The following is a 24,549-nucleotide window of genomic DNA, read 5'->3' on the forward strand; positions in this document are numbered from 1 at the left end:
TCTGATAGCTTTCATTATTTTCAACACCTAACATGTAATACTTTTATGTCTCATTTAGTGGAAAACTGTAAAGATCAAATTTCTGTTTAAAATATGAAGCCTTGCTAACAGTTTTTTGAAACAACTGAAATAAAGAAGTCATATGAATCATTGCTTCTCTTCTATTACTTAGGAAAAAAATAAATTTCTAGAAAATGTTTTCTGTAACCTTTTCGAAAGAAAAATATTTCACTGACTGTAAAATATGTGCTTGTTTGCCTGCTGAGGACAAGATTGGTTGGATGGTGACTCAGGAGCCAAAGCAATTTCAAAGAAGAGAGGTGGGTTCTGTTTTATAAACAAAGAAATCCCAAGTGCTGTGTGTGGCTAGAACTGTCTCACAAAGAAATTGAAGTTTTTATGATCCTAGAAGATTAAATGAGAGATTGGTGCAATAACTCTATTGGTTTAATGTATGCTTTGTTTTGGATAACAAAATAAAGATCTTTTGCTGCCTAAATTGAATGTAACACGTTTGGTCCCTTTTCTTGTTAATTTTGTGCTGTGAGTTCAGTAACAACCCAAGTTTTGTTTTGTTACTCCCACCCCCCAAAACCTGTGCATATAACCAGAAACACTGAAAATGTTAACATTTCTGAGATCCTTAATGTTTATTCTTGCAAGGAGCTCCCAAACAGACCAGAATTCATCAGAAATACAACAAATCCCTTTGTTGCTTTTCCACTGGTGCCATTTTAAAAATAGTAACATCTTTATTGCAGCACTTCTGAGGGAAAGGGGCTCCTTTACCCTTCAACAGTCAGACAGATGCTCTTCCTGTGTCTCCAGTCCTTTGGCTGCTGCTCTCACACCGTGCAGTTACTGTCAGCACAAAGCCCATGCATGGCACGATGACATGGGAGCTGTAGCAGATGAATGCAAAAAAAGAGGGACAGGTTCAGTGTGGTTTTACTCTCAGAGGAAAGAAAGTGCTCACAGTCACCAGTGCAGTGTCAGAGCAAATCTCTGGAAGTTTAAAACAGCTTGGAAGGACTCATGGAAACTGTCCCTGGTGACTACAGCTGACAGCAGCTCCCCCTGGCTACTCCTAAATCCCTTACCACTCCCCCTTTGCCACAGCAGGTCCCATGGGGGTTTAAGCTCTGCACCTCCACGGGGAAGATGATCCCTCCCAGCCCTTGGCAGTGCTCTTCTCCTTGCTGCCACGCTGTCTCAGTTTCATTTGGCTTTTGTTCCAGGGGATGGGATCATGAAAGCCTGCTGGAAACTGGTGCTGTTCGAGGTGACACACAGAGATGATGTCAAATCACACTCTGAGAGGACACTTCTGCCCCACAGCACTCACACAACAACACCGTGGTCACTGAACTGGAGCAGGGCTGGAGCCTTGGAAGGCTTGCAGGTGGGGGAGCTGGAGCTGGGTGAACAGCTACTGAATAGCTGAATAATCTGTTACAATTTCTCGTCTTTTTAAGCAGGCTCTGAAGTCAACTCTTCAGAAGTAAAGGCTGGTACCTGCTGCAGTTCTGTGTGCCTGCCTGTCTTTTGAACTCCTTCAAAGAGGCCCTTGTACTTTGTCAGGAAAATGAAGAGGGAGATCCCTGTGTAATCTCCACCAATACCTTTTATTTCCCGAGGTAATGATGCACGAAGTGTCCAGGGGAGAGAGCGCCCTTCCCCTCCTGACACAGCAGGGGTTCCTTTGTAACCCTCCTCGGGCTCACAACAGACATCCCGACACAGCTGCTTCCCCTGCTCCTCAAAGTGCTATCACTGTGTAGTTAAAGTAATTTACATGTTGTTAATGTAATTTTTTTCTGAGATAAAGCCATGTAAATGTCCATGGAAGAGTCAAAATGGCCAATTTAGGAAAGAATTTGAGTTTCTAATACCATCGACAGCATGCACGTTGTCAGAACTCCTCCATGAACAATGAGAGAAACATGGCTGCTTTCCTTCAAGTGTTTTTCTCTTAAATTACTTTCAGTTGTTCATTAATCCTGTAAAGTCAACCAGCCTTTTTGTTCAAAATATTTGGCTAGGTAATAATTCCAAGAAAATTCTAGTGTATTGATCTGAATAAAAGTATGGAGCTTTGGAAAAGTAGAGGGGTTGGATGGAGTGTTTGATGCAGAACAGACAGCTTGCCTCCAATTATCACCAATAAACACTCACAGAGCTCAGAAACGACTGCGGGACTTCAGGAGAATAAATAACCATTTGCAGATTGAATACTGGCTGTAGTATCACTGCTTTGTGGGGTTTATTAATGACTGGCTCGGTGAGAGGAGCCTTTTTTCTGCTCCTCCACAATCAGAGGAGGCACGAGATAGATGTGGTTTACATTCATCTAAAGTTAGAAGTCATGATGTAAACCACAGAAATAGACATGAATACAGAAAAAAAAATCAGAAATGTGTAATTTGAAAAATGTGTTCAAGCAATAGCTGCACGATATCCTGCTTCCCAAAAGGTTCAGAGGAGGAGGGTTATGGGTAGAGAGCCTAATAGAGCTGTTTGTTTCCTGAGGAGCAAAGCACTAAGTTTTAGCATTCATGAAAACTGAGAAAACCATTACTTTGTCATGTATGGAAACATTTATCCTTCAAAATTCAGATAAAGAAATGCTGGGATCCAAAGGTCCTGAGAATACTTGGAGTGGCTGCAGTACCTGGGGTGATTCCCTGTTTCCCAACAGAGATCTCTGGCAACTCTCATGACACAGCAGCAACAGTGCTGGCCCTTACACCCAGCACAGAGCTTCCCTGGATTTCCAGCTGGATTGCTGCTTGTCACTCCACCTGCCTCATCACCAGAACTGGGAAGCTGGACTGAATTCACAGAATTCACAGAATCACTGGGTTGGAAGAGACCATCAAGATCATCGAGTCCAACCCAGCCCTAACACCTCTACTAAACCATGGCACCCAGTGCCACATCCAGGGCTTTATTAAATACATCCAGGGATGGGGACTCCACCCCCTCTCAGGCAGATCATTCCAGAACTTCATCACTCTTTCTGTAAAAAACTTCTTCCTAATATCCAACCTATATTTCCCTCGGTGCAGCTTGAGACTGTGTCCTCTGGTTCTGTCAGTGCTGCCTGGAGAAAGAGCCCAGCCACACCTGAGCACAGGCACCTTTCAGGAGCTGTAGAGAGTGCTGAGGTCACCCCTGAGTCTCGTTTTCTCCAGGCTGAGCACCTCCAGCTCCCTCAGCCGTTCCTCACAGGGCTCGTGTTCCAAGCCCCTCATCATCCCTCGTTGCCCCTCAAGGGTCTCAACGTCCTTCCCAAACTGAGGGTCCAGAACTGGACACAGCACTCGAGGTGTGGCCTCACCAGTGCTGAGCACAGGGGAAGGATGACCTCCCGGCTCCTGCTGGCCTGACTGACTCCACTGCTGACTGCAATGGACTGACTCTGGGCCCCTCAGTTCAGAAAGGACATTGAGGGGCTGGAGCGTGTCTGGAGAAGGGAACAGAGCTGAGGAACGGCCTGGAGCACAAGTCCAGGAGCAACTGAAGGAGCTGGGTGTGTTCAGTCCAGAGCAAAGGAGGCTTGGGGGTGACCTTATGTCAAGGTCAAGCCCTTGACAGGAGGGTATATACCCAGGTAACCCTTGGAAATTATGAAACGTTCCTAATTAATTATTTTCATTAACTTTTCTAATTTATTAAAAATTATATATATGTGTATTATATATATTATATATATATATATAAACGTATATATATTATATATAGGTATTACAGTGACATAACCAGCAACACAATGAGAGGACTTAGTCTTAAGCTGTCCCAGGGGAAGTTTAGGTTGAACAGTAAGAGGAATTTCTTCACAAATTTAGCTATTAGTTCTTCTAACCCTTTTCTAGCTTCTCATTTTTAAGTATATTGTCTCTGCCTTATCAGTCAGGTTTCAGCTGTATTCTTACTGGTTCTGCTGCTTTTGATTTCCCTGGAAAATGATTTTATTAATAGCTGAGAGCTTGCACTAGCCTGTATTTCTTACTATGGGGCTTCTTTTACCAGTAGGACTATTATATATTCTGACTCATATTCCCCTAGTAACCCATGCTGAACAATTTTTTTTCACAAAAAAAGGTGATCAGACACTGGAATGGGCTGCTCAAGGAGGTGGAGCCACCATCCTCAGAGGCGTTTAGGGAAGACTGGACATGGCATGGCAAGGGAAGACGCATGGTCTGCTTGACAGGGTGGCGCCGGGTTATCGGTAGGACTCGATGATCTCAGAGGCCCATTCCAACCTAAATGATTCTGTGATTGCTGGCATGACACCACCGCCGCACTGCTTTGGCCCGGCGGTGCTGCTCTCCACCAGGGGAAGGGCCCGGCCTGGACCGCTGCTCCAAGGAGCGCAGGAGACGGCGCACGCACCGACGAAGCCAAGACCTCGATGCTGCTCCCGCAGACCGCGCTGCCGCGGCCCGAGCCCTTTGCTGACTAAGGGCTAATTATGCACGAACTAAGCGCTAATTAGGCACTAATTGCGCCGCGCTGCCCGAGCCGGGCCCCGCGCGCCGCCGCCCTCACGAGAAACGGCGGGAACGGGGCACGTGCGCGCCGTCTCCTCGCCGCGCACGCGCGGGAGTGACCCCTCCCGGCCGCCGTCCCGCCCCGCCGTGCCCCGGACGCCGTCCCCGCGGTCACTTCCGGCGGCGGCCCCGGCGCGGAGGCCTCGGTGCAGCCCCGCTCCGCCCGGGCCCGGCCCGCAGCCGGCCCAGCATGCCGGGGCGGCCCGCCCCGCACGGCCCGCCCGCTCCGCACCGCCCGCACGCACGCTCCCCCCTGCGCGGCCGGCCCCTGGCCCCGGCGCTGCCTCCTCCACGCCGCCGCGCCCCGGCGGGAACGTGACCACAGCTCGCCGCCTGTCCGCCCGCGCGGCCGCGGAGCTGTGCGGTGAGTGGGGACGCATGTAGCAGGAGCGGAGGGAGCCGCGGCGCTGCGCTTGGCCTCGGGGGGTGTGGAGGAGACGGGGCTCGGGGCCTGAGGCTCGCCGGGATCACCGCGGGGTGAGGTGCGGGCCGTGCCGGGGCTGTACCTGCCTACGGGGTGCTGCCTTTATCTCCCGTGTCCTCCACGCCTCCCGGCGCCCCGGGGGCTGGAGCCGTCCCTCATCGCTTCAGGCGAGGAGCCCCGGAGAGCTGGCGGTGGGGGAGGCGGCTGTGAGGCTTCCTGCTCGTCCGGCTCGTGTAGCCTGGCCGTGATGTGACACCTTGCAGCCAGACCGCTGTTGGCAGAGTGTGCGGCTCCCTCTGGCTCGCCCAACTTACCTGAGAGTTCCCCGTGCAACCGCAGCTCTGGAAATGCAGATGCAGTGTATCTGAACTGATGGTATTGCGGTTATGGAAACAGAAGTTTCCTTCTGAAAGTAGAAAAATAGAGAGCACATAGTTATCTTGAGTTAATTAGAGTCAAACTCAAATGCCTGCAGTGCGGTCAGTTTACTGAAGTGATTAAAAGTGCTATTTGTTGGGGGAAGCATTGTATAATTTGGCACGAGCTAACGCAGAACGTGTGTTTTAGCCATGGAGGCTCCCTATGATGGCGCTGAGGTAACTGTGGTGATGGAGGAGATAGAGAGCACTTACTCTTACACATCACCGGTGCCATGCAAGAAGAAGAAGAAACATAAAAGTACTGGTGATCATGGAGAAAAAGCCAAGAAGCCTCGGTAAGTTCTTTCTGCCTTCATTTAGTTCCTTTGTAGGGTGTGGGAGCAGTTTTCCTTGTTTCTGACATAAGTAGACTTTGCAGTGCACTTGGAACACTTCATAGTGTGAAACATTGTATATAAAATATCAGCTTGACACTTTGGTGTAAAACATTGTATATAAAATATCAGCTTGGCACTTTGGTGTAAAACATTGTATATAAAATATCAGCTTGGCACTTTGGGCCTGCTCAGACATTCTTTACAGGAGCCACTGTTGCTCAGTTTAGAGTTTGTTTACTCCAGAATAATTTGCTTTAGGCTGCTCCTCGGAGGTTCTCTTTTTTCTTCTGAGGTTCTCCTCAGACAGGGAGTTTCCATTTGGTTAAAAAATGCATTTGGAAATAAAATCAAATATAGCTTGCTTGTCACATGACCTTGAGACAAACCTAAACCTTGTGGATTTTATGTAGGAAGGAATTTATGTAGAATGACCTTAATATTTCAATTTCTGGTTGTGTTTCAGATCTGCTTACCTTCTCTATTATTATGATATTTACTTGAAAGTACAACAAGAGCTTCCACACCTCCCTCAATCTGAAATCAACAAAAAGATCAGTGAGAGCTGGAGGTTGCTCAGTGTGGCTGAAAAGAGCTACTACTTGGAGAAAGCCAAGCTAGAGAAAGAGGGACTGGACCCGGTGAGTTGTCTTTCTGGGAGTTCTTTGGCTGCTGAGGAGAGAGGCAGTTACCTGCTTACATAGCACTGTGGGAGAGTCATTTAACTGCAGATTCCAGTTTGTATCCTTGCTCAGGGCAGCCTTTAGAGAAGCAGTGTGAGACCACTGCCTTTTTCCTTTTGCCTTCTGTTCAGCTGAGGGAGGATGGTTTGTAATCCAGGATGGGTATGTCTGGTACCTGCTCATGGCAGTTATTTTTGTGTCCTTTTATCAGAGTGAGTGTTGGTAAAGTGGGTGATAAAACCAGGACTGAAAGGGATTCTGCAGGCTCTGTCATGTGGAGAAATTCCCAGCAAACTACAGGAAACCATTTGAACCTTGGGCACTAAAATAGCAGGATTGAGAACTGAATCTCTTCCTTTTCTCATATTAATTCATTCCATCCTCTGGTTTTGCCCACAGAACTCCAAGGCATCCACTCGAACTGCAGTAGTCCCTGACATTCCAGGCTTCCGTAAGATTCTTCCTCGCTCTGATTATATAATTATTCCCAAAACCACTCTTCAAGAAGACAGGAGCAGGCAGTCTCTGGAGCTGTGTGTGACACAGAGCCCGGCAGCATCCGAAGGCTTGGCAGCTCCCAGGAATGTCACCAGCGTGCCCCGTGACACCGTGCAGAGCATCCTTCCTGTGGACTCGCGCCAGGCCGGCGTCTCGGAGCAGTGCATTGCCATCGAGGGGCTGGCAGAGGACACAGCAGCCTTTGCCCAGGCCGAGGCTGCGGATGAAGCAGTTACCTCCGAGGTTCTCTCTCATTATGTTGGGCCTGTGACAGAGAAAGTGGCTGGAGAGATCCTCTTGGATGAGGCTTCTTTGGAAGTAGAAGGACAGCCATACCAGACAGCCCGAGTGGTTATTGAGGAGACCCTGGTTAGCAGCTCCACAGACATCTCCAACGGGGGCATCGCTGTGGCCCGTCCCCAGGTGCCCGATGGGGTGTCTGTGGTGACCGTGGTGACTGGGAGGGTAAGTTTTTCCAGTGACACTCAGGCTCCTGCCAGATCTCACCTGAATCATCTGAGTGCTCTTTCCCCCATTCTACTTGAGATCCTCAGTGGGTGCAGGAGATCCTCTGATTGCCCAACTTGCTGATGCTCAATGCTGAGAGAAACAGAAACTTTTGTAATCACTGATACAAAAGTAACTCCTGGACTGAGTTGTCTCTGCTTGCAGATTGACTCAGCGCTGTACTAATATCAATTGTGTCTTAACATGACTGAGTTCTTTTAATTGTTTGTTATAACAATATTTGTGGTATAGGAGTGCCAGTAATTGGGTTCTGCAGTTGCACTGCAAGACTTTGGTGAGAAAAAATGCTACTGCTATGCTTCCTGGTTGCAGAGAGGTAGAAGGGAGTCCTTTTAAGCTGAAGTTTTAGGGATCAGCCATAGAACCCTTAGTCTGTGAAGAGCTGGATTCTCTGTTTTGTTTGAGGAGTTTGGTAATTTCCAGAGTACATCTGGTAAGGCCGTTGCTTTTGAAATGATTGCTGCTCTATCGTGTATTCTGGTCTCATCAGTCCTTAAGACACATTAATGTTCATGAGAGGGAGGGATATGGGTCACCATGTCTTGTTTTCTGCATGTATTTTCCCTTTGACTTAATTTTAGGATACTGAAGAGAGTAGCTCCTCCACACCTGCAACACAATTTATCATGTTACCTTTGCCAGCTCATTCTGTTGTGGAGAACCCAGCATCAATTAAATTGGTAAGAAATTCAGAGTCTTGTATGTTACGTTAAGGTTTGGCTGTACTGTCATAGATTTGTCTTAAAGATGTTAGAGGGAGGGATTTGCTCAAGATTCAGTTTTTAAAGATAATCCAATTTGGAGTTGCCTTATCACTTGATGTATTTCTTGTTCCTTGTGTTATGTCTTGCATAAGCTAAGAGGGTCTCTGACTTCCTGCAGTGTCTTACAGGGCCCATTTCTTCTGCCTTCTTCCTCAGGGAATTCTTGGGAGCAGGTGGAGTAGCTAAAGCTATCACAACACATCTGGCCAACAGCAGTTTCTGTGTAGCCATCTACATCCACTAGTTGGATGCATATTTGTCTTCATAAAAAGCAGTGTCCATCCCTTTAAGGGCAGGGATCTGCTCTTATGGCAGGAAAGCATGAACTCCAAAGGTCTTTGGCAGGTGGGGAGCAGTGACCTGAGGTTTTAAGAAGCCATGTTAAAGGCTGTGTGGCCTGTTGCACGAGGAAGAATAGTGTTACTTCACTAATCTAACCTCTCCAGCCACCTGGAGTGTTTTTGTAGCCATTTTGGGAGTTCATTGTGCAGTCAGTACTGCAGCTCCTTCTGTTATGTAAGCTAGCATCAAATCCTGTTTTCCAGGTTCTCTATGCTTCCAGCTGGTGGAACACTGCAGATATTTATAGTGGTGCATAGTGTGATGCTCTTCCAGTTGTCTCAGGGAGAACGGAAATACCTCAAGTCTTTGTTCCTGAGAATGATCTGGTTAAAACTGACTCATTTCTTTGACAGCAGCACTTGCATTTCTAGAGAAAAAATCTGTACCTAGTTAGGGAGTTACAGTACAACAGCTCCCTCGGGAGTGTTGAGAACAGGATATTGGGAAGTGCTGCGCTGACAAAAACTCAAATGTGTCAGTGCAGTTGTCCTGGCAAAGATGACACGTTCTGCTTTAGTTGTTTGTATAAATAGTGCCTGGTGATGTTGCTCGTGTTTCAGTAGTTCATAGCAAGTTACAGTGAAGGACCAGGGAGCACTTGACCATCCCATACAGCAACAAATTACTGGCAAAACCGCCTTTGCATCATGAGTACTTGTCTTCAAGTCTTTTTGCTGTGTTGTCATGAGTGTTAATCACATCTTGTCTTATAGTGGATTGCTGTTAGAAACATTTTAATGCCATCTGACTATGACTTTTCCATGTTCAAAAAAAAAAAGTTACATCACTGTACATGCAAGATTAGCTTCTCCAGGAGGTTATGTGCATTGTTCATCTCTGCTCTGCAGGTTGATCTAAATTCTGGTAATGCCAGAGGCTGTTGTGTAGTCTGAGCATTTAGACTCGCAGTAGTTATGGTGCTGACTCACCCTGACCCAGCTGTGTGGTGTTTGTTCAGTAAAATGAATAATAGTGGAAGGCTGGTGATTTGCCAAATAACATTTGTAAGGTGCTTATGAGGAAAAAGAATTGATCAGCACAGCTTTGTGGTTTGTAGGACTGTAGACAAATTCTTGACAATTCTTCTTTCAGACAACCACCTATACTCGCAGGGGACATGGAAATTGCACCAATCCTGGCTGTTCCTTCACTTATGTCACCAGGCATAAGCCACCAAAATGCCCAACGTGTGGGAATTTCCTGGGAGGGAAATGGATCCCAAAGGTAAATTTGTCTTTCCTTTCCTGACTTTGAGACAAAAAGTGCTGGTTTTGTGAAAGCCTGTGATACTTCTAGACCTGTAGATGTAGCACAGGAGGTCAGATACACCAGAAATTATCCCTGCACTCGTGTTCCAGTGCATGTGCTGGAGCAAGTCACTGTTGCAGAGGACACTTGGCCAAGGTGAGACCTGAAATCACCACACCTTGGGTAAAGATGCTGCTCATATCTGTTAGAATAGAGGGGGCTGCATTTGCTAGTTCTCTCATTGAGAGGATACACATTCTTCTGGCCCTCTGCCTGCACAGTTCCTGTGATTGGAAGGCATTGCCTGTTCTTCCTGCTACAGCCCCAGCTAAGCTCGGGAAGTTGTTTTGTGGTAATTAATATCAGCATTTGAAGTTTTCCCACAAATTTATTTTTCTGTGGTCTTTCAACATTGTTTTATTAACAGAGAGGAGGAACAACTCTCAGTTAACAATCCTTTAGGAGCTTGTTAATAAAGTTGATGTAGTGGAAGCTGAAGTGCTGTTGGGTATTGTTGTCTCATGGCCATGTGTCTGATCATGATGTTCTGACCTCTGACTGGAAGGAAGTTTCCAGGTGTCGGTAGAGTTGTGAAGCTTGTCTGAGTGGAAAAGTCTTTCTCCACATGATGCCTACTCTGCTTAAGTTATTGGCATCTCTGCTAGCTGTGTACAGAAAAACACTTGATCCCTAAACCTTGGCACTATCCTGGTTATTAGTCAGCTCTGAACAGATGTGCATTTCTGTCTGAAGCAAGACTCCTCAGGCACAAGTTAAAAAATGTTCTCAGTGTGAAAATTGGCATTGACATTCAGTGGCTTTGTGTGGATTTGTTCTGAACCTCCTTTGTTTTGTGTCTGGATCCATTAAACATTCGGGGATGAGAACAGTTTTGGGCAGCTTGCAGACTGTGGTGTGTGAGCTGAGGCTGAGCTTCCTGTGTGGTAGGGTACAAATAGTGATGGTGACATCTTCACTTTTGTTTGGTAAATTTTCTGAGGTAGAGAGATGGCTGAATGCAAAAAGTATTTCTGGATTCTGCCTGAGCAGGGCATGTCTGCTGCTGTTCAATCCTACCCTGGTTAGAACTGAAAGGTTTTAGAGGGAGTTTTCCTTTTTGTCTTTCAGACTTACTCTGATCTGCTGGATTCCATTCCTGATATCTTTTTCCATATTCCAGTTCAGTGTTCATTGTGCCTTTGTTGATTCCAGTACAATGATTTCTGTAGCCTTAGTCTTGGTACTATCATTTTTCTTAAAGTTAGAAAATCCTCCTAAGTAATTATGTTTTCTGCTTGACTCACATGCTTGCTTTTCTGAAAGCATATATCCAAAAGATGCGAATTCTCTGTCTTAACTCCCTTTGATTGCTCAATAATGTGGAAGAACAGACAGCATCAGAGAACTGAAGCCATGAAAGAGGAGTGTAGGAGGTGGGCCCTTGCTGCAGAGGTGGTGGGTGACTTTGTGGTGTTGATGCTAATGGTGATATTTAAGGGACTTTATGAAAGATTGATTCTTCAAAGTAAACAGTGTCTAAAAATAATACATGAAGGGCCAAGAGGCCAGATACAATGTTAGCAGGGCCTTTGCTGTTGTAGGAGAGGCTATCTACTCCCTTACAGTTCACTGCTTAAACACTTAGAATTTTGCTGGTTTGATCCAACATTAAATAGGCCACGGGATCATGGCATATGTGCAGGGGACTTGCTTATCTGTGAAAGCTGAAAGCTCTGAAATGTGACTCTCTCCTTGTTTCCAGGAAAAGCAACCAAAAAGCAAATCTGAGCCAAATTCAGGCACCTCTCTTAAAACTCCAGCAGCTAAAAGAGGTCAGCAGTCAGCCCTCACAGAACCCACGGCCGTTAGCGAGAGCTCCTCCAAGTCCAACTTGGAGAGCTCCGAAGCTGTCAGCCAGCTGCTGAATGCTGTGCCTGTCGGAGGGCAGATGCCCGAGATAGAGTGGGAGGAAGTGATCATCTCTGAGGGCCACTTTCTCCCAAATAATGTGCTTGCTGAAGACAGGAGCAGTGCTGTTGGAGTGGAGCTGGGCCAAGAGAGCCAGCGGCAAGCAGACACCTCTTCGGAGCAGGCAGAGAAAGGAAGTGTAGGGCTGGGGATGTCGACGTCTTCTGAGGTTTTGAGTCCAAATGCCTCTGTGAAAAAGCCAGTGGTGGGGTGAGTCAGTTTTCCATGTGTTATGGGAGCATATGATGTCTATTGTGTGCTCGTGGGACTAGTCCAAGAAGTTGAAGGCTGTTGCCAGTGCTTCCTGTAAGACTTACTGTGTTTGCTGTCTGTTTTGTGCCAGTTCAGGATTGTTCCTTGAGTCTTTGTCCATCAGAACTAATTTTTTTTAAGTGACAGATTGTAGTCACAGGGCAGATGCAGCCTTAGCACTGTCTCTCTTTCTATTGCAATAGCTATGATTAGTGTGCTAACAAAGCACAATTCAGGGAAAAGAGGAAAGCTGAAGCTGAGGGGAAATAGATGGAATATTTTTCCACTTGTAGCTCTTGTTTTTCAGAACTGATGCAACAGCTGCTACACACAAGGGACAAGAAGTAAAGAGTAAACCAAGACCCAAGCCCTCCTTGCTGGCTGCAGCCAGACCCATGCGAGCCATTCTGCCTGCTCCAATCAGCGTGAGGAGAGAAGCCCGCATGGAGCAGCTGAGCAGCAGGCAGGCCTTTGCAAGTACTGGTAATAGCAGCATTCTCTGTGTGCTTTGGGAGCTGTTGTCTTTCCTCCCCTTGCTGAAGGGTGGCTACCAATAATAAGATAGATTTCAGGGGAGGTGGTTACCAATGCTAGTAAAAAACCAGTTTGTCTCTGCCTGAGTGGAGCAAATGGGTCATGAAACACCTGCTTGGGTTATTTCAAGCTCAGAGGAAAGATCTCACATGACTCTAGTGGCATTTAACAAAGATGTCAGAAAGAAATAAAACCCGTTTTCTCACATTTTACCTGGTGCATCTCTTTCCTTCTTCTAGACAAGCATTCCCCTGTGAGAACATCAGGCTTGAAGCCCAGTACACTGAAACAATTGGGCCAGTCAGTTCTGCAGCCAGCAACTGCTGAAGAGCAAAAGGTTGTTCTTCAAATGCAAACTATTTTCCTGGATTTTTTGGGGGGGGGGAGGGTTTTGTTTGTGGTTTTTGTCTGGTTTTTTTTTTTTTTTCTTTCTTCTCCCAGGTGAGTGATATGACCTGAGTGAGAAATAGAACAAAAAATGTAGCAGCCTTATGATGATGAGATCTGTGAGTGGCTGTTTTTATTATATGGCTGGATAGCAGAATGACTGTTTGGTGGCTCAGTGTGGGAGCTGAGCTGAGAGATGCTGTTGGGCAATCCTGCTGTTGGTTACTTTGGGAACCTCCCAGCTATTTCCAGAAGATGTTTTAAGGATCTGGTGGTGCTTTGATAATCTGACATGCAATATTGAATACTGAGCTTTTCATTTGTAAAATATGACTGAGTATGCCAAGGTGCTGAAATGAATCTGTGAATTGTAATTCCTTTGCATGCAAAATAGTGTCTTATGTTATTATGAATATTAAATGAACATTAACTAATCTCTTGGGGGCAGGAATTCTAATAGATATTGATATTGGTGCATGTATGTATTTAGTAGTAGTGTCTGATGGGTGTTTTTTTCTGATTTCAATCTCTAGCTCGACAGTTCTGTGACAAGCAGGGCATCTCAGGTTAAAGTTGAAGAGGTCAAACCAGACATGTTCCCCTCCTACAAGTACAGTTGCACCGTAACTTTGGTGAGAAATTTTCAACTAGTGTGACTTCTGCCACGGGGAGTGTCCTCTCTGGGATGAGAATGATATGTGGCTTCTGTTTTGCTGACTTGCACAAATATATCTTGTTTTATTGTGAAATAATCTGTTCTTTGTGTCATCTCTAGACCTAGTCCAGGATGACTGTGTTCTGTTTTGCAGTTATGTTTGGGGCATTGTTAAGAGATGGATTTTAACTCATGTCCCAATGCATAAATCCCCATCCCCTCCTTGAATTCAGCAGGGAGGATCAGGGGTTTCTGAATGAATTTAATGTGCTTCTGGTCTGGAGAACTGGTCCTAGAATGTTTAAGTGCTACTTAAAGGACTCCGTGCGAAGTGACAGAGCTTGCTATTGATGTTATGAAGTGGAGATAAAACATATAGTAATCTTTTTTTAGAATCTTGTTGGCTTAGAATCATAGTCATTCAGGCTGGAAAAGACCTTTAACATCATGGAGTCCACCTATTAAAAGTTAAGGTCAGCAAACATCCCTTTTATGTCATTCAGGATTTGGGATTAGCAACGTCACGAGGCAGAGGGAAATGCAAGAACCCCTCCTGCAGCTATGTGTACACAAACAGGCACAAGCCACGCATCTGCCCAAGCTGTGGATACAACCTTGCCAAAGACAGGACTGAGAAAACAGCAAAATCCCTGGTAAGGTTCAAGCTGGCTTGTTTTATCACATGTCTGTTGTGAGCTGGGCAGAGAAGTTTAGTTTGCAAGTCCCTGTGGAAGCATGGAAACATGGTTTGGGCTTTTTTATTTTTTCATTATGATAAACTTTTCTGGCAGAATGCTTCCTATTTAAAATATCTGTGATGATGTTTGTTGAACTCCTGTGGCAGTGGTGCTTCAGGCTGAGAGAGTCTGAGCACACCCAGTGCTACCACTGGGTGTCTCCTCATCTTAAAAATGGTTCTGTTGTGTCAGTACATGCTGGGAAAATTGACCCTGAAGTCACCACATTGCTGTGTCAGCTTTGTTGAACTCCAGACTTCATCAAGAGACTCCCAAGTATGCTCTGCTTTGTGAGCAGTTTGGGGCTAGTGTCAGTTAAGTTAGTACATCTTGTATTAGAGCTTCCTGTTTTTAAGGGTTTGTAGAGCAATCTTACTTCCAACCTGAATTTATTTCTGGATGTAGGAGTTTTTTCCTGGTGTAGAAATATGTCTTCAGTTTTCTGCTGTCCTGTGTGGATGTAATTAATTCTAGGGTTATTTTTTTGCCTTTGCAGTCTCAGAGGTTAGCTTTTCTCATACTGAATTGTCATGTTTTTAAAACAATAAATGAAAGAAAGGAGCTTTCCTGCTCTTAGCTAAAATGCCTACTCAGCAAATAGACAGAATTTTAATCTGTGTAGTAATGACTCATCCACTTGCCAGTTTTTTTTTATTTTATTTTGAAGAACATAACTTTGTTTAATGGTTTTGTTTTTTCTTTAAAAACACAAACAAACTGAGATGGCCTGTGTGAAACTTAGACACAAACAGCTGTGTGAGGAACAGCAGTATGCTTAGCTCAGCTCCCATTCTGAGAGGCATGTGGCTTGTCTCTTCCTCATTTAGCTTTTTTCTGGTTATAGATCTGTTTAACATTCCTATCACACAGTTCATCGTTGTCTCTGGGCTTTTGACTGTTCATTTATCTCATTGCTAGATTAGGCAGAAAACCAGGTGGAAATGTTGTCAGAAGAGTTTCAGGGATTAAACAGATCAGCCTGTTTGGGTTCTCTTTGTTCTCCTGGCACATCCTGGAGTTTGGCTCTCCTGTGTTTGTGCACTTTGTTGTGATGGTATGTGTTGGAGAAGGGTAGACTGTAGCTGATCAATTGTTATTGATTAGTGTATTCTGTGTATCACAGCCCTCAGTTCTCTATTAGTACTTGGTTCCTCCAGCTTCTGGAGGGCAGTGCAGGCTGCCCTGAGCCTGTGCCTGATAACCTGTGGAGAAAGATAGTGATAACTGGGGGTTCAAGTGGTGAGGGTTATTGAAGTGTTTATATACCTCTTGGTGGTTATCCTCACCTTCTGGATCCCCAGTCCCCGCAGTTAACATTTTAATGGCCAGTCTGTGATGGTTTGGCAGTGCAGGAGTTCCAGAAGGGCTGGGCTGTAATAAACTATTTTTGTTAAAGTAATTTGAGCTTGAAGTGGAGTAAATGATTCAGCAGTAGAGTAGAAGTCAAGTTTACTGAGTGCAAAGGCTACTGTGTTTCTGCTGCCTTTTATGACTTCTTTGGGCTTAATATTTCATCCCCATACTTGCCTAGTTGGATATGTTGCTTTCTAGGAGGTCAGTCCAGGTCAGTCGGACGTGCTGAACACCAGCAAGCCCCTAACGCCGTCGCAGAAGGAAACCCAGCGTCAGTCCACGCTGCAGCTGCTGCGCAAGGTGATGCAGATCCCCGAGAACGAGTCGGAGCTGGCAGAGATCTTCACCCTCATCCACGAGCTCAACAGCTCCCGGCTCATCCTGTCCAACGTGAGTGAGGAGACAGTGACCATCGAGCAGACCTCCTGGTCCAACTACTACGAGTCTCCGTGTGTGCAGTGCCTCCTCTGTAACAGCCCCTTGTTCAAAGGGGGACAGAAGTAAGATTCTGCTTTGGATTTTGACTCTTTCAAACTCATGCTGATTTTCTTTGTTCTGAGTCTTCCTGAAATAATATTTGCTTTGGCCCCTGGTAGTGAAGCTGGTGAAAGTGACACTGAGTAAGCTCAATGTGTGTAGAAAGGGTTTAGCAGGATCAAAGAGTGACTGCAGAGTCTAGATATAACTTTTTTCTTATTGAAACAGAGTGTTTTCATTAGTCATCCCCTCTTTGTTTTCCATTCTGATGCTTTGAGGCTGAGAGAGGAAAACTTGTGTGTTTACAGATGTACATTGTGTGATTTCCTTTTTCTCTCTCTCTCCCTGGTTTGAATATTTCCTCTGTGTGTCTTTTTGCTTATGATATTTTCATTCCTTTCATTTCTAAGTGTGTGCTTGAGTGAATGCTTTTTTGGAACAAATACCCAAATTGAAACCTGAAGGACTTTCAGAAACTTTTAGTACATAGGCTAGATTGCCTTAACTAGATTTGTATGAAAGCCTGTAGGATCTCTTTTCCCTGAGTCTACCAGATATCCTTCTGTTTCTGAAAACATAATCGAAAATTTTTCCTACAACAAAATATCAGGGAGTTTAATGTTGTTTCTTTCTTCCACAAAAAAAATTCTTAATACAAATTATGGATATTTGCTTTGGTCAGGTTAGGACTAATTGAAATCTTTCCAGAAGAGATACTTTTTATGCTCTGTATTTTTTTTCAGAACAGAGCAATCTCACATCCTGTCCCTCACCATGGGACTTACCAACCTGTGCATTGTAAATCCTTGCCCGTGCCTGGCTGCTCTGCAGTGCTTTGCATGTGGGACTCTGCCATGTGCCTGCACAGTGGGAAGGAGGTGACTTTTGCTTTGATTCCTTCTTTCTCAGGTGGACAGCAGTATTTCAGCCACTGGCACTCTACTGTCTGAACTTTCCCCTTGTCAGTCACACTGTAGAGGAGCAGACCTTTCTGAATCTCTGTGTGAGGACAGGCTGGTGGGTGGAATATGTTATGATCACCACAGCAATGGTACAGACACTTCTCCCAGGGCAGCTGGGGCCATAGGTTTTCTCTACCTCTCCAAGAGTAGGTGCCCAGTGTATGGAGCTGAAGGCATGCTCTAGTGCTGTTTAAAAGAATGTGAGCAGTGACCTGACTCTGGGAAATCTGTTCTAAAATGTAACTTTTTCTGGTGTGATATGATGTGGTGAGCTGGATTATGTCAACTGGAATGTCTGAAGTTACTTCAGGGCTGGATTAAAAAACCCATTGGCTTCACTCAAAGTGGTTTTTTTTGTTGTGTGTTGCAGTTCCCTTGCTGGTCCTCAGGAGTGCTGGCTGCTGACAGCCAATCGGTTACAGGTGGTTACAGCTCAGGTCAAAGTTTGCTTGAACCTGCAGTGTCTGGCCCTCCATAACTTCACTGACATTTACACAGGTAGGAAAAATGTGAGCATACAGCATTGACTACAGTCTGAACCCTTTGGAAGCCCTGGGATAGTATCAGGGCATTGTCCAGGCACAGAAAAGCTTGTTCATTTCCCCAGTGCACTAAATTTGAATCATTTTTTAATTGCTTCTGCTTATTCTGCAAGTAAATCTTTGTGAGTGAAAACACATGAATGTTCTAGTGAGGAAGACGTTGCCTTGATTCACTGGTGTAGGTCTCTGTGTGAATGTTGAGTTCTGCAAGGCAGCCCCTGAGATCATAGGCAGAGACATCTCTGGAGAGTGCTGTTTCATGGCATTGGCTAGTGAGATGGATTGACAGCTGTTCCTTGTAGCTTTTTAAATCAACAGACAAGTCTGTGAAAGGAGCTGATCTTTCAGCAGGGAACTCTGCATTTCAGAGGTGCAGAAGCACTATTTGTGTTTCCATTATCCTCTAAACTGTACATGGGAGTGTGTTGTATATCAGTAAGGAATATATTTCTTTCTGAGGGAGATCTGGAACCCTACAGACAATAACTGTCTTGTTTTAACTGCAGGTCTTTTCAATGTGGGTAACAAATTGTTAGTGAGCTTGGATCTTCTGTTTGCAATCCGAAACCATATTAAACTTGGAGAGGATCCCAGAGTGGCTGTTGGCAATATCCTTGACTCCGTTCAGGAGCAAACTGGTGGGTTTTCCTTCTTGCTTTTTACCATAACATACCAATCTGTGACCTGATGATGATTGTTACATTATAAAAAGGCAAACCTCACCTATTTTAGTGTGGTATGTTTCTATTAAATCACTTCCTAAACCAAACAGTACCTCTGTGACCAGTTCTTTGTAACAATTCTCTGAAGGGCAAGTTTGGTTTTATCATGTGAAGGAGAGCCTCTCCACTGGCTTCAGGACATGAAAACTGTGACAGTGGCATCTTCTCTTTTCAGACAAAAGCCTGAGCCCTGATGAGCAGGGTCAGCTCCAGGAACTGCTGTGCAATGGCTACTGGGCTTTTGAATGCCTCACAGTCCGGGATTACAATGATATGATCTGTGGAATCTGTGGCATAACCCCCAAGGTGGAAATAGCCCAGAGGAATATGGAAAATGTCCTAGCACTGAAAAATATAGAGGTAGGTTTTTCCCACAGCTCACATCCTGTTCGTGTTCAAAGAAGATCATAATGATTTTTTGCTGACTCCGGTCTTCATGATGCACAATAAATACGTGAGACCTTTGTGAGTGGTTTTCTGCTGATGCCTGACAAGAGGATGTGGCTGGAACAGCAATGCCTGTGCTTCCTCTTAGAGGTGTTGTGTAGTTCAGGGAAAACAAGATCCTTTGTCCCTGGACCACAGCTTTTGTCCAGCAGCCTTGGGCAGTAGGAACCTTGGATGGAAGTTGTTGAATTTGGTGTTCTTCCTTTGATATGAACACATTCCTTTTTTCCTCAAGTTTCCCTGAGGTGCTGTCTTCTCTAATGAGGGAAAAGCCCTAGTAGGAGAATGTAGCATGTCTTGCTTTTATGTCAAATATGTCAAATTTTGAGCCTTACCTGATGCATAGTGGTTGTGGGAAGCTTTAGGAGACTGAAATCACCTTGTTATATTTGAGCTAAGCACTCTCCTGGATAGTCCTCATGCCATGACTGAGACTGGCACAAAACTGTCAAATGAGCTGTGGTTATTTGTATTTGACCACTCTTTCTTTCTCTCTATAGTTTACCTGGCCAGAATACTTGCCATCAAGTGAAGTGAATGTAGAAGACTTTTGGTCCACGATGGAGACAGAGGTGATTGAGCAGGTGGCTTTTCCTTCTAACATCCCCATCACAAAGTTTGATGCCTCTATTGTTGCTCCTTTCTTCCCTCCACTGATGAGAGGACCAGTGGTGATCAATACAGAGAAGGACAAGAACCTGCATGCACAGCCAGTGCCAGGTAATGGCTCAGGTTGTGCTTATTAAGGGAGTGCTTGATGTGTTGGTGACTTCAGTCTTGGTGATGTTAAACATTAAGAATTGCTGATTGCATGACACTTTAAAAGTTAAGTGTGCTGAGAAAAGACAGGAACATTGAGGTGATTTCAGCTGTTCTCAGGCTACTTTGCTACTTGAGGCTTGGCTTTTCCTGTGAAGTTTGGATGCACTGGTGGGCCCTGATGCATTTGAGACATTGGGGTCATGAGAGCATTGCACCCCAGGTGAGATAGAGTCTGATTGCAGAGGGATGCATGCACATCTTGAATGCCAGTCAGTGTTTCATGTTAGACTGATACTTGGAGTGTGAAAGTTACTGGTAGTGCTTGGCATCTCTGTTACAATCTCAATAAAGGGTGAATAAGTTTTTACAGAACTTGAGAAAAAACTAGGAGAGTGATGTGCTAGTCCTGATCAGAGTTGTCAACATTCAGTACATCCACTGCATATTGAGTGCATGGAACAAGAAACTGTGAGAGGAATAATCTCAGATCTGAGAGCTAAGATCACTTAGCACCTGGTTCCCTTAAGAATTTAGGTGTTGTGTATAGGAAGGAAAACTGGCTTTGCAAGCTTAACAAGTGTGTGAATTGGCTTTGCAGACAGGGCTGCAGCTGCTTCAGAACTGGGCTGCAGAAGAGCTGTGTGGGCTTTTGTGGAAGTGGAGCTCCAGAGAAAGAACCAGGGAGATGTGAAGGCTGAGCCTGAAGCTGTTCAGTCCAAAGGCTGCAGTAGCATTTAGCTCTGCTCTTCTTCACTTGGTTGTCCTCACATCAGTCATTTAAAGGTTACAAATGACAGGATAGAGAAGTGTTTATGGAGTCTGCAGCTATGCTGGGCTCAGTCTGGTGACCTCAGCAGTGAAGGGCTCAAGACAAGCGGTCTGTGACGTGCTTTGCAAGTAGGACTGTTCACAGCTTTCTCTTGCTGGCTGTGGGTTGTGCAATCTGCTTCTGTAGTCTTCGTAAGAAATTGTTTTGGTAAGTTCCCTTCCTGAGAATGAGTGCTGAGACCTGTTTCCTGCCTTTGCAGGTAATGGGAGTGCCTTGGTGAGGCTCCTTCAGGAAGAAGTCTTCAGGCCTGAGCTGATAAACTCTTACAGTGAGGAAGAGCTGCAAAGTTTTCTGACACAGTGTGGCATCCCCTGGGAAGCATCACATACAAAGGTAATGGCTTGTTTGCCCACATACAAGTCTGCAGGAGTGGAGCTGTTCTTCACTGTCTTTTCCTCATCCACTCTTGCCATCCTAGACAATTAATTTCTCATCTGACTGCTCTAAGGGCAGGGATGGGTGCCAGCAGGTTATAGGATAATTCACACGTGGTGAAATAAATTGAACCTTTGTGGGCTAGAAGAAAGGAAGCCTGTAATTACCTTGTCACTGGCTCAGCATTGTGTAATGGCTTGTCATCCTCACAGTGCTGAGTGTGGGATTAGGAAGTTATTGGATGAAGTGTAAATAAGGATTTGGGATGCCTTGCATGCTGCCTTTTCCCTCTCTGCAGGAGTCTGTTAATTTTAGTCACTTTCTCTGGGGTCTGTCTTTTCTAGGATGAGCTCTGCTACTCCCTCCTTGCTCTCTATGAGTTTGTACAGAATGGGACAAGCATTACACCATCTTCTGCTCATCACACGGGAGGGAAAATCTACAAAGTGTGTCCGCATCAGGTAGGGAAGCCTGGAGCCACAATGGTTTTTTTCTTCCTTGGCTATTCATTATTTGACATATCAGCATGGAACTTCCATATTGAATAAAAGCAATGCAATGGGCTTCTCTGAGCCTTGGGAATGAAACATGTTCCTCAGGGCTTGGAAAATTCCCCAAGACAAGGTGAATGTGTATGAGGAGGAAACAGTACCTGTCTGGCTACTGAAAGAAAGTTGAATTTTTTTAAGACTAGATTTTTTCTGTTGTAAGTTTTTAGTTTTATTGTGCTGCTGATGTCAATCCTTTCCTTTTTCTAGGTTGTGTGTGGCTCAAAGTACATAGTAAGAGGAGAAAATGCTCGGGATCACGTGGACTTGTTGGTATCCTCACGTCATTGGCCTCCAGTGTATGTTGTTGATTCAGCCTCTTCAGTGGCACTATGTGCAGACCTCTGCTGGCCTGGCCTGACTTCCCAGATGTGGGGGAAGAACCAGGGCTGCTTCTCTGACCCCATGGAACCTCCAACGGTTAGTTATGTCTTTGCTCTCAGTGCCGGTCCAGTATGGAAAAGCGGCAAGGGAGATTGAAATTAACACCCCTCCCATCCCCCCCATATGTAACCTGCATTGCGGCTCGAGATAATTTCGTGGGATCACAGAATGGTTCAGATTGGAAAGGCCTTTAAAGCTCATCCAGTTCACCCTCCTGCCACAGGCAGGGTCACTTTCCACTAGGCCAGGTTTCTTACAGGCCCATTCAACCTGGTCTTGAACACTGCCAAGGGTGAATTTGACCTGATAAGAATCTCCTGATTTAAGCTTTGCCAGTGCATCACTCCTAAGCTTAGCAGAATGCATTAGGTGTTGCCTGGGGTTTGTGTTTGATAAATTGTCCTTAAGGGGAAGAGCTGTGATGGGAGTGCATTGTAACAGTTCAGATCACAAACTTTGGAGCACTTCACTTATTTTGACACAGCAACTCACTTCTTTCAGGCTACTGCTGTTCCTTGAGAAGTGAGAGAGAAAGATTGTTCCTGATGCCTTAGGATTATCTGAGGGCATACAAGTGAGGAGGGAGTGTACATACCATCTTTGTGGCACGTAGGGGAAGCCTGGATCATTTAGCCCTCCCTCTGATCTGGGTCATAGTGTTGGTTGGAGTTTGGCCAGCCTGTAGTTTTGTCTTCTCAGCTGTGGGGAAGTTAACTTGTTGTTCCACCTGGCGTGCATGTGTCTCTCCCCCAGTACGTGTCCTGCCCTGAACTGCTGGACCAGCACTACAGTGTAGACGTGATGGTGGCTGAGCACTCCCTTCAGCACCCCATCACCAAGTCCTCGGCACGCCGAATCGTGCACACGGGCTCGGAGCAGAGCAGCCCCTGGGACCCCACGGCTCGGCACCGCTGCATCTCCCTGTGCCGCGAGCTGGAGCCGTACGGCGCCATCGCCGCCGCCATCAGCGACAGCAAAACCAGCAACGTGCGCCAACGGCCCATCACCTTCGAGAACCCCACGCACTATTACCTCTACAACCGCCTCATGGACTTCCTCACCAGCAGGGAAATCGTGAACAGGCAGATCCAGGAGATCGTGCAGAGCTGCCAGCCCGGGGAGGTGGTGATCCGTGATGCGCTCTACCGGCTCGGGGTGGCCCAGATCAAAACAGAAACGGAAGAGGATGAAGAGGGGAAGCAGGAGGAAGATAGAGGTTGCTGAGTAACAAAACAGTTTGTTGGTTTCTCTCTCTGGTCGTGTGGATGGGTGGGCTGAGCCAGCTTTTGCAGCTGTCTGGCTTGAGAGTTTATTTTTTATTTAATCAACCTCCACAGGTTGGAGATGTGATGCTGGTGGCTTTGACTGCTGTTATTGACCAAAGAGCTCTGTGCTTCCATAGCATCGTGATAGCTGCTGCGATCGTGGGTCTGTCACCCCCTTGTAGAAGGCTGCAACTGCCTCCAAGGCATGTGATGGATCTGCTGTTCAGGGCTGTGGGATGTTGCCCTCCCTGCAGTTGGAGAGGGGAGAGGAGTTGCTGGTAGCAGGGAGTGTGCGTGGTCAAGCACACACAGGTTTTTTAATTTTGAATCTTGCTTGCTGACTTCTTTGTGCTTATTGGTGGCAGGGCTGGGGGTGTGGGACCAGGCATAAATGATAGATGGCTACAACGATTTCCCCCAAAACATTCTGAATAGGTGAATTTAGGATACTGACTCCTGCTTGGTAAACTTGCAGATCTCTCAGGCATTGGCTGCAAGGAGTCTTGAGGAGGAGGAGCTGCTTTAACATGCTGTATCTGGGGAGCCTCCCTGGAGGCTGCACTCCTGGTCCAGGATTGTGGGTGCTTTGGCTACAGGGAGTTTCTAGAATTGTTTGTCCCTTTACATGAGCACTAATAACTTAGAAGCCAAAAGGTACAGTGAGAGGAGAGTGTTCTGTATAGTAAGGTAAGAACTGTGCCCCAGAGCAGCTGAGGGGTTGGAGGATGGTCTAAGTGCTGTGCAAGGGGTGGCTGTGGAGAGGGGAGGGACACTCAAACACTGCCTGTGGGATCAAGGAGGAATGATGACTGCAGTGTCACCAGAGCGAGCAGCGTTCTGTATTCCACCCTTATGGACATGCTGGGAGAGCTGCACCCACGTGTGCAATCTCATCACTTTGTCAGGTGTCATACCTGCCCTGCCCATGTTCTCACAGCTCTCTGGGGGTTAGAGGAGTCTTTTGCTGCCCAGGTTGCTTTGTCAGCCCCTTGAGAGGAGTCAGGATGAGACCTCTGCCTCTGCAGCACACCTGAAGAACACCTGGGGCTGTGGGTGCAAAGCTGAGCTGTCATTGCTGCAGCTCCCTTTGGCCATGGCTGGTGGTGAAGGTGTTTGGTGTTTGCTGTGACCTGCAGAGGAGACAAGCAGGATGCCAGACTGCTAAGTTGCCATCTTGGGAGTTTATTTTGTCTGAGTGAGCAGTGGGGAAGATTCTGAGGCTTGCGGTGTGGTTGAAAACTCCCTTCTGTGAAGGGGAACCTATCGAGTACCGTACTGTTAAAGTAAATGTATTAAGTCTGAGCAAATGCAGTAATCATGGCTTGGGGTTTTTCTGTTAAGAACATTAACTTATTATAAGAGACATTAGTGACTTTTTTCAGTCAGTGATAAAGTTTAATAAATTATCTCCAATTTTGGGGGTGAAACTGTGGTCAAGTGACTTGGGTTGGTTTTTTTTTTCTTTTTGTATGCAAGACCTGGATGGCTTCAGGAGCAAAGGCACAAACACTGCTGAATCTCTTTTGCATTTGCCCTGCCTTTGGCATTGCATG

The 24,549-nt window shown here is 45.9% G+C and overlaps 1 protein-coding gene across 2 annotated transcripts; it reads left to right on the forward strand.

Moving 5' to 3' along the window:
* Positions 1–4,707: 4,707 nt before the first annotated feature.
* On the forward strand, positions 4,708–24,428 carry HMGXB3 (HMG-box containing 3). Of its 2 annotated transcripts, XM_068205928.1 has the most exons (20): positions 4,708–4,920; positions 5,548–5,695; positions 6,201–6,375; positions 6,817–7,380; positions 8,025–8,123; positions 9,642–9,773; positions 11,560–11,975; positions 12,325–12,500; positions 12,791–12,888; positions 13,472–13,570; positions 14,097–14,246; positions 15,882–16,183; positions 17,493–17,620; positions 18,171–18,302; positions 18,562–18,746; positions 19,334–19,553; positions 20,624–20,757; positions 21,144–21,260; positions 21,558–21,767; positions 22,485–24,428. In XM_068205928.1, the coding sequence occupies exons 2-20, from the start codon at positions 5,550–5,552 to the stop codon at positions 22,953–22,955; spliced, it is 3,954 nt and encodes a 1,317-aa protein (XP_068062029.1). In that variant the 5' UTR covers positions 4,708–4,920; positions 5,548–5,549; the 3' UTR covers positions 22,956–24,428. The 2 variants fall into 2 exon arrangements, with proteins under 2 accessions (XP_068062029.1, XP_068062030.1); XM_068205929.1 differs by lacking the exon at positions 4,708–4,920 and having other exon boundaries at positions 5,520–5,695; positions 12,325–12,494.
* The last annotated feature ends 121 nt before the right edge of the window (positions 24,429–24,549 follow it).

Source organism: Anomalospiza imberbis, chromosome 15, assembly GCF_031753505.1.
Source record: "Anomalospiza imberbis isolate Cuckoo-Finch-1a 21T00152 chromosome 15, ASM3175350v1, whole genome shotgun sequence".
Lineage (NCBI taxonomy): Eukaryota > Metazoa > Chordata > Aves > Passeriformes > Viduidae > Anomalospiza > Anomalospiza imberbis.